The sequence below is a fragment of the Haliotis rubra genome, unplaced genomic scaffold (genome assembly GCF_003918875.1).
Source record: "Haliotis rubra isolate DU_JTF1 unplaced genomic scaffold, ASM391887v1 Scf194, whole genome shotgun sequence".
In the NCBI taxonomy this organism is placed as follows: Eukaryota; Metazoa; Mollusca; class Gastropoda; order Lepetellida; family Haliotidae; genus Haliotis; species Haliotis rubra.
This window is the reverse complement of record NW_025765936.1, coordinates 102650-117676: the sequence shown is the minus strand read 5'-3', so window position 1 is coordinate 117676 and position 15027 is coordinate 102650. Positions and strand designations below refer to the sequence as shown.

At 38.7% G+C, this 15027-nt stretch overlaps 1 protein-coding gene across 1 annotated transcript; it reads right to left on the bottom strand.

Annotated features, from left to right (window-relative positions):
* Window positions 1–1492: 1492 nt before the first annotated feature.
* On the bottom strand, window positions 1493–14911 carry LOC124274734 (LDLR chaperone boca-like). Its single transcript, XM_046710107.1, is given in 6 exon segments — window positions 1493–1589; window positions 2582–2669; window positions 2672–2728; window positions 4767–4850; window positions 5932–6085; window positions 14607–14911. Coding segments are annotated over 6 exon segments (699 nt in total). The 5' UTR covers window positions 14826–14911.
* Window positions 14912–15027: the final 116 nt, after the last annotated feature.

Here is a 15027-nt window from a genome sequence, read left to right as displayed (position 1 = left end):
TTCTAAACAAAATCCATGGTTTTCACGTAATATCTGTAAAACCAATTTGCCAAAGAAAGAGTGTGGCGGTTTAAAAGATTTTAATAACTGGAAGCAACAACACTTTTCTAAATTTTAACATTTTATGAAAAACTGCGGGAAGTAGAGCACAGGTTCGCGAGTGCATCGCCCCCAAATTTCAGTGGGGAGGACATACTTCTTGAGTAGCAAAATGTTTGCAGCTGTCTTTCAAAAAAAGTTTAGGGTTGTGAAGTATGTGATGGGTTCGGCCGAGAAACTGTAAACACACACAATTATTTTTTGGGCCTTAGTAAATCTTGTGGGCTACAAACCGTACATCTAAAATTTCACAGCTACCCCTTCCTAGAGATTGACCTTACATCAGAGGTCATGCTTTAAAACATAAACATCTCAATTAGAACAACAGAGTGTAACAATATTTACGTTCCAGGGCACAATCTGTAATCCATGCTCCCCAATACACAAAGGTCCAGATATCAGACCTCCCTGTGGATTTTGGACTTATCCAAAGACATCTGTTTTAGTTTAACAGGCCATCTTTGCAACATTTTTCATTGTTGGGTTGTGAACGCTTTTGAGACATATATATTGACAATGTACATGGCCAAAGCTTGACAAGTGATTTCTGAGACATTAATTTTTAGTGTAGTTTTGAACTAAGAGAATGAGTGTGGTTTGTAATAACGCTTTTAGCTATATTCCAACAATATCATGGCAGGGGACAATTTAGAAATGGCTTACACATTGTACCCATTTGGGGAATGTAGAACCTGGGTCTTCATTGGGACAATGATGAACACTTCAGCAGCTAGGCTACCCCTGCACGGTGATTTTGAGCTAGAGATTTCCAGCATAAACACATACATTTGTATCAGTGTATTGCAGGCATAACTATTTAAATCCTATTTGAAAATTATACTGAGAAAAATCAACATTAAAGTTAAAGCCAGGCTTTTTTAAAAATTAAAACACTCAAGAAATTTAGAAAATGATTAAATATGAAAAATAGTGGTTATATTATCATAGAATTGCTATCAATCCCAGATCAATAGCCATAAAATACTCATATGGCAGGGGATAAAACCAGCTGAATGGTTCAAAGCAGAGCAAGTTGCTGAATCTGAGGATGAATCATGTAACTAACTAAAATTCAAGGAGAAAATGAACAAAATATTTTGATTTCTAGGTTATTTACCTTACCAACCTGAACGATTTTGGCTTTTAACCATAAATGGATTCTCATGAACAAAATTGTCCAATGATTATATTGAACATCCCACAGCAACAACAATCACACACATTTAATTCAACCATAAAAAAATATTGCATCTTTTCACGAGGAAAGTTCATACTTCACCTCGCCATGAGAACATCAACAGATAACACACAGCCATGTATCCTTCCACCTCGTAATGCTGATTCTGTTAGGACAAAACTACATTCAGTCAGCATGTATTCTCGACCACAAGCATCACCGCTGCCAAGGTGATGGATCATCTTCACAGATAAGGTCCTTTTTCTTCTTCTTCTCTGTCTTCTTATGGAGATACCTTCTTTTTGTCGTCGGCCTATAAACAAAGACGCAATGTAAAGTTGTCTCTTTTTGTATGGAGTAGGTAGGTAGGTTTGGGTTTTCGCCCGATTTTGCCGATATTCCAGCAATATCTGTAGGGGTCATAAGAAATGGGCTTCACATTATATACCCGTGTGAGGGAATCGAGACGGGTCTGTAATGAATTGATGAAGTGACGCTTTACAACCACTAGGCTACCCACCGCCCAGATTGAAGCCACAGTAGGTCATGATGGGTCTAAGGAACAATAGACTGATATTTCACAATTCCGTTCCTGCCCGGATTCTCCAGACCACTTTGTCAGTGAAGTCATGCCTAAGACCGATGTTTGATTCACCATATGTGTGCAGGCTACATTTCAGGTGTCCCACGTCGTATCATTGCTGGAATACAGTCAAACCCGGTGTTATCAGGACATTTTGGTTACACTCGAGATGCGTTCAGGATAAAAGTAGGCCTCCGATTGGCCTATGGATAAAAAACAAGTAAAAGCGGCGTATTGATGTATAATGACAAATTATTCATGTACAATGCAATTACAATGTGAATTGAAATCCTAATCCAAATTAACATATGTTAGAACTGCTGATGAGGATGTCCTCTCCACCTGGCAAATCCTATTAGACAGCTACAGTGACCGCGTCGCAAAAGAGTATTATTTTTTGATGGGTAATTAATCAATTCACGCTGCAGCTTAGCCAGGGACTAGGGACCTGTCCTATAAAGACAGCAGCCTAGGGGAACACGGGCAGTATGGACAAGAGAGGCCTAAAGGAAAAGTTCTCATTCGCGTACCACTCAGCGCCGAAAACAAGAGAGAGAGAAATGCAAATCGTGAGATGGGATAAGTTTAAAATCATAAATATCACGAGGAAATGCAGTCCTGCTGGTATATTTGCTTTAATGTTTATTTACTACATCCCCAAAGTTTTTATGATAATGGGTATTGCATCCCAGATGAGAATCTCACCCCTCAACCCAGCTCACCTTCTTGGGGGCCCCTTCCCGGGGGGTAGTTCTGTCCCTTCGATGGTCACCTCCTCACAGTTGTCCTGTTGCACCAGGAAGTCCTTCCGTCCATGCTTTGCCCGTCCGACGACACCATGAACAACACACGGTTGCTGCCCCCCGCATTACCTGAAACAGGTGGCAGTCATCATCATCATCATCGACATCACAATAATGATGATCATCAAAAATCACAAAAAAATCAAAAGCATCATATAAGACCAATTTTATTTCTTGTTTTATGGATCCGCTTCTGTCGTATGTTTTCAAGAATAAGAAAAAATTAAAACTTAATTATCCCCGCTAAAAAAGAAATAAGAAAAATAAAATTCTTATGTTTCATTGTCCAAAGTGTAAACTTGCCGGAATTGTTTTTAGATGGGTTTTGCCCCATATACACTTCATGAATTGACAAAAAGTAAAATAATTTAAGTATTTAAAAGAAAAACTTGTTTGGTGATTTTTCTATTTTTATTTTCCTCCTGCCTATAGGTTTTCTGAGGACCAAAATCCTTTAAACAAGAAATAAAATTGGTCTGGCCTTATCATAATTATAATCAATGTCATCATCATCACCATCATAAAGAATAGTGAATTTGTAAAGCATCTAAGTTCAACTTTGTCAGATAACATTGGTGCCCTGTGGTGCGATATGATATGACTATGTCTGGTGCTGACCATGCCGATTGTCATGGTCTGAAGATGCTGACCATGCCAACTGGCTGAAGCTTGGGCCTGAGAAGTCAATGTTTATATGTCTTAAAGGAAAAACATCTGTTCTACACTGGACACAAGGCATGGTTTCTGTACAGTGGGGCAATAACCTGAGTCTTGTACATGGTGACACAAGGCATGGGTTGTACACTGGACACAAGGCATGGGTTCTGTACAGTTCACAAGGCATGGGTTGTACACTGGACACAAGGCATGGGTTGTACACTGTACACAAGGCATGGGTTGTACACTGGACACAAGGCATGGGTTGTACACTGGACACAAGGCATGGGTTGTACACTGGACACAAGGCATGGGTTCTGTACAGTTCACAAGGCATGGGTTGTACACTGGACACAAGGCATGGGTTGTACACTGGACACAAGGCATGGGTTGTACACTGGACACAAGGCATGGGTTGTACACTGGACACAAGGCATGGGTTGTACACTGGACACAAGGCATGGGTTGTACACTGGACACAAGGCATGGGTTGTACACTGGACACAAGGCATGGGTTGTACACTGGACACAAGGCATGGGTTGTACACTGGACACAAGGCATGGGTTGTACACTGGACACAAGGCATGGGTTGTACACTGGACACAAGGCATGGGTTGTACACTGGACACAAGGCATGGGTTGTACACTGGACACAAGGCATGGGTTGTACACTGGACACAAGGCATGGGTTGTACACTGGACACCTGTACACTGCACACAAGGCATGGGTTGTACACTGGACACAAGGCATGGGTTGTACACTGGACACAAGGCATGGGTTGTACACTGGACACAAGGCATGGGTTGTACACTGGACACAAGGCATGGGTTGTACACTGCACACAAGGCATGGGTTGTACACTGGACACAAGGCATGGACACAAGGCATGGGTTGTACACTGGACACAAGGCATGGGTTGTACACTGGACACAAGGCATGGGTTGTGTACAGTTCACAAGGCATGGGTTGTACACTGGACACAAGGCATGGGTTGTACACTGGACACAAGGCATGGGTTGTACACTGGACACAAGGCATGGGCTGTACACTGGACACAAGGCATGGGATGTACACTGGACACAGGGCATGGGTTGTACACTGGACACAAGGCATGGGCTGTACACTGGACACAAGGCATGTGCTGTACACTGGACACAGGGCATGGGTTCTGTACAGTTCACAAGGCTGGTGTTGTACATTGGACACAAGGCATGGGTTGTACACTGGACACAAGGCATGGGTTCTGTACAGTTCACAAGGCATGGGTTGTACACTGGACACAAGGCATGGGTTGTACACTGGACACAAGGCATGGGTTGTACACTGGACACAAGGCATGGGTTGTACACTGGACACAAGGCATGGGTTGTACACTGTACACAAGGCATGGGTTCTGTACAGTTCACAAGGCTGGTGTTGTACACTGGACCCAATGAGATCCACCTACCGTTGCATCTCCATGTTGGCGTTGAACATGCTGCTGTGCCACAAACCGGTGATCTTCTCCGTTTCCTTCTCTGTCGGGTTGCCTGTGTACAGAAACATCCAGTGAGTGAGTGAAAGTGAGTGAGTGAGTGAGTGAGTGAGTGAGTGAGTGAGTGAGTGAGTTTTTATGCCACTTTCAGCAATATTCCAGCAATATCACAGCAGGGGACACCAGAAATGAGCTTCACCCATTGTACCCAGGTAGACAGGGCGAACACTTTAACCACTAGGCTATCCCACCGCCCCTTAATGCAAAAGAAAGGAACAGACATAGTCTGCTTCATGTATGGAACATTTCTGGAGCGTACAAAAGATTGCTCTTACAGTATAAGGGCTGTGATACTGACCTGTTACTAGTGGTAGTCCGGTTAATTGAGATAATCAAAGATTGGTCTTACAGTATAGGCGCGGTGACTAATCGACCAAGCAATCGATCATGTTTTCTCATAATCGAACACAAACAATTTTGGAACACTTGCTTGCTTAAACAATATTTTTCACAAGGTTGGTTTTGTCTGTTACATATCATAAGCACTACCAGCTCGTTCCAAGTCAGTATTGAATTTATCTTATGGTCCTAACATACTACTCATAAGTTAAAGATGTAACATTTGCAAATGCATTTTGTGCAATTTGCAAAACACTCAAAAGAACTACATGTTTATTCTTTATTTTTGGTGCATTAGCAAACATAACCAGGAAAATTTGATGCATGACGCTAACCAATTATTTTTGATGATTTATCGGTTGTAATTACGATCCCAGAATCACCATCTACTTGTCATTCCTAAAGTTCGACTCTCATCCTATGGGAAAAGATCATTCCAACACGCAGCCGCCAGTCTCTGGAACAACTTGCCCACTCACATCAAGAATGCTGAATCTTTGGACACATTTAAATCGTCTCTACAAACCCACTTTTTTCATCTTGCCTATTACTAGACTTTCTATGTTCAATTGTCTCTCTGTAAATAGTTTTAACTATTTTCTTTCTCCTATAGTATTGTAGCGCCACGAGCGGGTATTAGTACCTGGATGTAGCGCTATATAAATACCCACATTATTATTATTATTATTAATGAACCAATCATCAATTATGAGATTTTAACCAATTCCCAACACTACCTGCGACAGTGGCAAACATCATGAGAGACTTCCCCTTCTTGGTCTGCTGCATCAACTTTTCAGGGTTGCTCATGTCTAGCTTCGACATGTCGATGCCTTTCTGTTTCCTCTTCCACTCTGGCAGCTCGTCCTCTGGTAGAGGCTCCTCATCCTCCTGGTCAACAAGAGTGAGTGAGTGAGTTTAGTTTTACACCTCTTTTAGCAATATTCCAGCAATATCACCGTGGGGGACATTGTGGCCATGTGGGAAATCATCTGGGTCTTCAGCCTGATGAGCAAAAACCTTAACCACTGGTCATGGGGTATTCTGGGAGGTTAAGGAGTAAGTGAATATGCAGGGCTCGATTAAGAGATGTAACCTACTTGCACCAGGTGCAATCTAAGATAAAAGCCTAGTTGGACCAACCAATTCCAGTTGCACCAACCAAATCCAGTTGCACTGCTTTTATTGCAATATGTAGATGCAATTATTTAGATGTTTTATTCAGAAGCTTACACAATAAAAAATTGACTTGCACCTAGTGCCATATTGACTAATAACTAGGTTGCACTTTGTAATGTTGGGTTTCACCAGTGCAAATAACAAGACACTAAATCGAGCCCTGATAAGGTTTTAAACTGTTTTTAGTAATATTCAAGCAAAGCAACAGACCAATGTGGAAATTCAAACCCGGGTATTCGGAGTGACAAGTGTATGCTTTAACCAATAGGCTACCCCACCATATGTATAACCAGATACAAAATACTTCCCGATGTTGCACATCTTTACATTAGCCAGTGCAGCAGAGTACATGTACTGACTGAGTTTGGTTTTACGCTGCTTTTAGCAATATTCCAGCAACATCACGGCGGGGGACACCAGAAATGGGCTTCACACATTGTACCCATGTGGGGATTCGAACCCGGGTCTTCGGCGTGACGAGCCAACGCTTTAACCATAAGGCTGCCACACCGCTCCAGAGTACATGTAAAAACTTATGCATGAATGCCAAAACTGTATGATCCATTCATTCATTCAGTCTTTCAGTTTCTGTTACACTGCTTTCAGCAATATGAAATTGATATACTTTTGTTTCTGTGATTAATGAAATGAACTGCTTTGATCTGTTGTACAAGATATTTCTTGTCTGCCACTGAACAGGGCTAAATCTCCAAGAAACATAACTGAGGGGGACAAAGTACACAATTTATTTGCAACCTGTAACTGATCTTAAACATAGAATCAAAATATCCAAGTCTGGTAACTATGGCAACATATTAGAATATTAAGAAATTGTGATTCATCAGTGAGTGAGTTTAGTCTTACACCACACTCAGCAATATTCCAGCTATATGGCAGCGGTCTGTAAATAAACTAGTCTGGACCAGACAATCCAGTGATGAACAGCATGAGCATCGATCTACACAATTGGGAACCAATGACATGTGTCAACCAAGTCATCAAGTCTGACCATCTGATCCCGTTAGTTGCCTCTTACGACAAGCATGGGTTACTGAAGATCAATTCTAACCCGTGTAGTAGGCCAGAGTATACCCCTGTCCCAGACTATACCGGGGTTAAACTGGGCAAGCCCAGACTTCCAGGATCTTCACGGGCCTTTGGTATCATAAGAATAGGACACATATGGCTGTTGAAAATCAATGACTCTGATACACAGACAAGTCTGATATGTCACAAGTTGACAGAAACAGTTTCAACCTTGACATTTCCACTTCTACCACAAGATTTGGCTCTTATTATAAAATATTTATAATCCTGAATTGATTTTTGACTGGCAGCATCAAAGCCCCGTGCTACGGGGAAAGATACAGCTTTGTTCATCTCACCGCAGTTCAGAATAGAACAATGTGTTCTTAATACATATGAAGCAATTATGAGTCTGACGTAATCACATTAATCATAGTTCAACACAAGAGAGTGTTTTATGTTCCTTCAGCTTTTGGTTTCAGATCCCTATCTATGTGATTTTTAGATTTGCGCCACTTTTAGCAATATTCCAGCAATATCATGGTGGGGGACACCAGAAATGGACTTCACACATTGTACCCATGTGAGGAATCGAACCTGAGTCTTCAGCGTGATGAATGAAGGCTTTAACCATGAGGCTACCACACCGCTCCCTTAATCTAGGGATACCCTGAATCTTAACTGTCCAAATCAAAGATACCATGTATACAACAAAGTGAGTGAGTTTAGTTTTACGCCGCACTCAGCATTATTCCAGCAATATATATTCCAGCGGTCTGTAAATAATTGAGTCTGGACCAGACAATCCAGTGATCAACAGCATGACCATCGATCTGCACAATTGGGAACCTATGGCATGTGTCAACCGAGCCAGCAAGCCTGACCACCCGATCCCGTTAGTCGCCTCTTGCGACAAAGACTCATTGAGTGTTACTTTAAAATACTGATCACTGTAAAATTTTGCAACAGTCAGACTTGATATGTTTTGCTTACTTATTGCCAGCAACATTCATTTCATGATAACCATGATATCAAAGGACCTTAATTTCAGAATATCTCTGAAATATTTTGTTCATTTTAGTTGCCTGACATAGAAAATCCCATAAGAATACATTTTTGCTAAAAAAGAAAAAAAAAGTGTCAACTGTTCCATAATTTCTGTATAATGATTAGAGGTGCAACAATACAGAAATCTCACCAAATGATATGTATCACGATATCTTGGAACGATACAATTTGATTCGATGCATATCATGATATCCTATCTTTAGTTTTTTCTTTACAAAAGTATTTTATAATCTAATTGTGATAATGATTTTTGTACAACTTTCCTGCAAAACTGACTTTATGGACTTATTTGGGGGCATGGAAAGGCCCAGTCATATCTTTGCAAAGTTATGTCCCTTAGGTGTGTCGGGAGATTATGATTGTTTAGGGTTCGATTTAGTGTTATTTGCACTGGTGAAACCCAATATTACAAAGTGCAACCTAGTTATTAATCTAACTTCCACCAGGTGCAAGTCAATTTTTGAGTGGGTAAACTTCTGAATAAAACATCTAAATAATTGCACCTACATATTGCAATAAATGCAGTGCAACTGGATTTGGTTGGTCCAACGAGGTTTTTATCTTAGATTGCACCCGGTGCAAGTGGGTTAACATCTCTTAAATCGAGCCCTATCGTGAGTTTAAATCCCAGATTTGCTGTGCTGATATTTCTTGTATGTCAGCACCATTGAGATTTCTCCAAAGTGGTATTGGTATTCATTACTCACCCGTTGAAGATACCACTGTTTAATAATTTTACAATGTTATTACTGGTTTACAGTTATGATGTCACAATGCTAATGCCTCTGTCACAATAGTATTAGACCTTGCTTGACTCGCGGAAAGCTGAAAGTCATCACACTCGTTGACCCTGTCTGGCGCTAGGCATTAATGGGTACAACAAGGACTGGTCGGCTCGGAGTCAGTATAATGTGTCTGAGTGGGGTATTCATGCTTCACTGCGGCATGGTATCTCAGTGGGCTAGCACTATAAAACCAGCTTTAGTCTGGGCTAGTACAAGCAGCTGCACATACACATACACATGCATGCATGTCGTCATATGAGCGAAATATTCTCCAGCACGACGTTAAACCCAATTTAATTTAATTGCGTCCATTGTCAATTTTGTATGCGTATAGGATGCAGGAATTTGCGTCCTGTTAATCCCTGCATACCCTCAGAGTGAGGCTGCCTATCATCTGGAAGCACCTAAACCAATCAGCCACTGATGCCTCCACAAATCTGTATGTCTAAGGTAGTCCTGATTTAGAAATTAAAACAATTCCCAATCTGTCACATTCATATAAATAATATCGCAATCAAACTAACGTTAGAAGTTTTTGGTTAGATATTTTACATTTTTTTTTAGGTTTTTATTCTTTTATTGAATGCAATATAAAAACAAAATGATACAAAACCTCTTATCTAAGAAAATGGGATCTTTACTTTTGACATATTTTCCAAGCTCAATTACAGATTTAGAGATATTGTAATTCTTTTTAGGTTTTTATTATTTCATTGACTACAACATAAAAACAACACCTCTTATTTAAAGAAACTGGGATCTATATTTTTTGACACATTTCCCAAGTTTCCAGATTTCTAGATATTTTAATTTTTTATATTTTTTATTTTTATTTTGTTGAATGCAATATTAAAACAAAATGATACAACACCTCTTTTTTAAAGAAAATAAGATCATTATTATTGATGCATTTCAATAAATGTCCTCTAAAAGGAGACTTAAGTTTCAAATTCAAATAAATATTGACATAGTCTCTCAAGCTTATCTGAAACTGTTCAACTTAAACAGATTGCCTTACTTCTTCAGGTGTAATCTGAGACCATAACATAAACTGATATTAAAAATTCAGTGGACTAAATTTCCAGCGAATCAGAGACCAACACGAAACATCATTAAGCATTTAGTGTCTCATCTCAGATCAGCCATATCCATATCTCAAATAGTTCTTTGTGAAAAAAGCTGCAGCTTATATATCCAATTTCAGATATAGCACGCTTTGAATGAATTATTTCATGAGCACTGCAACATATGTAACACATTAGAAATATAGCAAGAAATGAATAGATAAATTTCCTTGATATTTTTGGTTGAAAACATTCAGTAACCTTGATACAGTTGTGTTATCTATATGTTATATAAAACTGTTATATATTTGACTCACTGACCAATCAAAGATAAAACTACCAATGAAATTGAGTCCACACTATAGGTATATGCATTTGATATACATACTTTTTTTTATTATCTATATGGTGAAACATAACCAGTGTCATAAATATCATATGTGCATATGTGCACATATTACTTTTGCCTAGCAACCATTGTTTCTGTGTTTCATCGTCTGTGACGTCATTAAACAATTGAACCTGACGTCTATGAACTGGGCAGTCACAATTGCTTACCGTGTTGTACTGCACAAATGCACATGAATAAAATGAATAACAAAAGAAATTATTACACGAGCAAGTGTGTCATACGACTTATAAGAAACGAGTGCGAAATGTTGTATTGCCCGAGTGAGAATCAAAGTTCAGAAATGAGATTATACTTGACATATAGATAGCTACTCATATTTGTAAAGTGTTTGTTGTTGTTCTGGATAATGTTCACAGTGTTTGAAATTTAGGGGTTTATGGGGTTCTTGAAATTTGCTCCTACATATTAATCTATGGATCTCTTAAATCTTTAATGCTTAACAAGTATAACAGACAATAATAAGGACTTTTTGTTGTGAAACTTACATTGAGCTATATTTAATTTCAACAGTGAAAAGATTAGTATTTCAAATGATAAAGCGAATAAGTCAAGGATCATAATAAACATGTGATTTGAACAAAAAAGATAGCAAATCCTAACAAATTAAGGGAGGCAACTCTGCAAAATGGATCTTGGCATTTTGTAATAGGGGCAACTGCTACAAAACTGTAACATGACCGAATGTATCCAAGCAAATTCATTACGTTTTGTTCATGACATACTTTAAACATTGTGGAGCTGTAACATGACCGAATGTATCCAAGCAAATTCATTACGTTTTGTTCATGACATACTTTAAACATTGTGGAGCTGTAACATGACCGAATGTATCCAAGCAAATTCATTACGTTTTGTTCATGACCATACTTTAAACATTGTGGAGCTGTAACATGTCCGAATGTATCTAAGCAAATTCATTACGTTTTGTTCATGACCATACTTTAAACATTGTGGAGCTGTAACATGACCAAATGTATCTAAGCAAATTCATTACGTTTTGTTCATGACATACTTTAAACATTGTGGAGCTGTAACATGACCGAATGTATCCAAGCAAATTCATTACGTTTTGTTCATGACATACTTTAAACATTGTGGAGCTGTAACATGACCGAATATATCCAAGCAAATTCATTACGTTTTGTTCATGACATACTTTAAACATTGTGGAGCTGTAAATATGACCGAATATATCCAAGCAAATTCATTACGTTTTGTTCATGACATACTTTAAACATTGTGGAGCTGTAACATGACCGAATATATCCAAGCAAATTCATTACGTTTTGTTCTTGACATACTTTAAACATTGTGGAGCTGTAACATGACCGAATATATCCAAGCAAATTCATTACGTTTTGTTCATGACCATACTTTAAACATTGTGGAGCTGTAACATGACCGAATGTATCCAAGCAAATTCATTACGTTTTGTTCATGACCATACTTTAAACATTGTGGAGCTGTAACATGACCGAATGTATCCAAGCAAATTCATTACGTTTTGTTCATGACATACTTTAAACATCGTGGAGCTGTAACATGACCGAATGTATCCAAGCAAATTCATTACGTTTTGTTCATGACATACTTTAAACATTGTGGAACTTTAAACATTGTGGAGCTGTAACATGACCGAATATATCAAGCAAATTCATTACGTTTTGTTCATGACCATACTTTAAACATTGTGGAGCTGTAACATGACCGAATATATCCAAGCAAATTCATTACGTTTTGTTCATGACCATACTTTAAACATTGTGGAGCTGTAACATGACCGAATGTATCCAAGCAAATTCATTACGTTTTGTTCATGACCATACTTTAAACATTGTGGAGCTGTAACATGACCGAATATATCCAAGCAAATTCATTACGTTTTGTTCATGACCATACTTTAAACATTGTGGAGCTGTAACATGACCGAATGTATCCAAGCAAATTCATTACGCTTTTTGTTCATGACCATACTTTTAAACATTGTGGAGCTGTAACATGACCGAATATATCCAAGCAAATTGACCGAATGTATCCAAGCAAATTCATTATGTTTTGTTCATGACCATACTTTAAACATTGTGGAGCTGTAACATGACCCGAATGTATCCAAGCAAATTCATTACGTTTTGTTCATGACATACTTTAAACATTGTGGAGCTGTAACATGACCGAATATATCCAAGCAAATTCATACTTTAAACATTGTGGAGCTGTTTTCTAAAAAAAAAATTCATTACGCGTTTTTGTTCATGACATACTTTAAACATTGTGGAGCTGTAACATGACCGAATGTATCCAAGCAAATTCATTACGTTTTGTTCATGACCATACTTTAAACATTGTGGAGCTGTAACATGACCGAATATATCCAAGCAAATTCATTACGTTTTGTTCATGACATACTTTAAACATTGTGGAGCTGTAACATGACCGAATGTATCCAAGCAAATTCATTACGTTTTGTTCATGACATACTTTAAACATTGTGGAGCTGTAACATGACCGAATATATCCAAGCAAATTCATTACGTTTTGTTCATGACCATACTTTAAACATTGTGGAGCTGTAACATGACCGAATGTATCCAAGCAAATTCATTACGTTTTGTTCATGACATACTTTAAACATTGTGGAGCTGTAACATGACCGAATATATCCAAGCAAATTCATTACGTTTTGTTCATGACCATACTTTAAACATTGTGGAGCTGTCACATGACCGAATGTATCCAAGCAAATTCATTACGTTTTGTTCATGACATACTTTAAACATTGTGGACCTGTAACATGACCGAATATATCCAAGCAAATTCATTACGTTTTGTTCATGACATACTTTAAACATTGTGGAGCTGTAACATGACCGAATATATCCAAGCAAATTCATTACGTTTTGTTCATGACATACTTTAAACATTGTGGAGCTGTAACATGACCGAATATATCCAAGCAAATTCATTACGTTTTGTTCATGACATACTTTAAACATTGTGGAGCTGTAACAAGACCGAATGTATCCAAGCAAATTCATTACGTTTTGTTCATGACATACTTTAAACATAGTGGGACTTTGCCCTCCTGTGCATCCTGGTGTGTGTGTAATTGGCAGGTGATCAGGGACATTCAGTGAAATTGAACCATTGAGCCACAATCAATCAGTAGCTCAGTGTAAATTGAGCAATGATGATTCCTCATCTACTTGGACACACAGGGTGAACTGCGTGTGAAATAGTTTCCAAATTTTGATAGCCTGTCAGGCTAGCTATGCCTGAAAGTTACTAGCCCACAAAGTAATTCACTAGTAGACCCGGGTCATCATTAGCTGCTAATAAGATGAACATTTTTATCAAGCTATAATCTTGCATGATTTAAAATTGTATTATAACATAACAAGTCGGAGAGAGTGATATATATTTTACAAAATGATCCCATGAAAATTCACTAGCCAGTCGGGCCGTGACTCTGGAGATTTACTGGTACAACTGGACTTTTACTAGCCACGGGCTAGTGGGCCAGTGGCTATTACGCACACTGAGAGTGCATTTGTGTATGACAAACTAAGCACGTACACCATGATGCCCCCTCCCACAATTAATGCGTACATCAAACATTCTTTGTTAGGTAGTTGTAAACACATGACACTATATGCTGTGCGATTGGATAAATTGAATAAATGTCATATGAAACATAAACGACCGTTTCCTGAATATAATTGTTCGTGAACTACCCATGGCTGCGCCTGACGCTTCCCACGCCCCTCCCCCCTGTATTCCCTTTAAATGTATCGGCCCACATCTGTCTTGCAAATACATACGCTTTTAGGTTCGTTTCATAAAATGTCACACATACAAATCGGGGGAAATGAATGCTTTACCTCCCATTGATCATAGAGTCTTTCCAAGTCCGCTTCATCATAGTCTCGGATATTTTTCTTCTTAAACTTGTCTTTTTCTTTTCGCTCTACCTCCTCCTCGTCGTCTTCTACTTTCCCATCTTCCTCGTCATCGTCTTCATCTTCGTCAACGGTCTTTTTTGCTGCGAAAGCAACAGCAAGAAGCAGAGACATCAGCAGATATACGCGCCACGCTTTCATCTTGACTATATACAGCGTACACTTCACTCGTTCAAATCAACTTTATTTTAGTTATCTTTTCGTGTTGAAATGCGATTGGATTTTGAGACTTCCCGAACAGGAAGTTGGTTAATAAGAGCAAATGTAAAACTAAAACGGAATATGATTTTTTGTTTGGGACATTTTAAATATAATAGCTATTACAAATGACAAAATGTCAAAT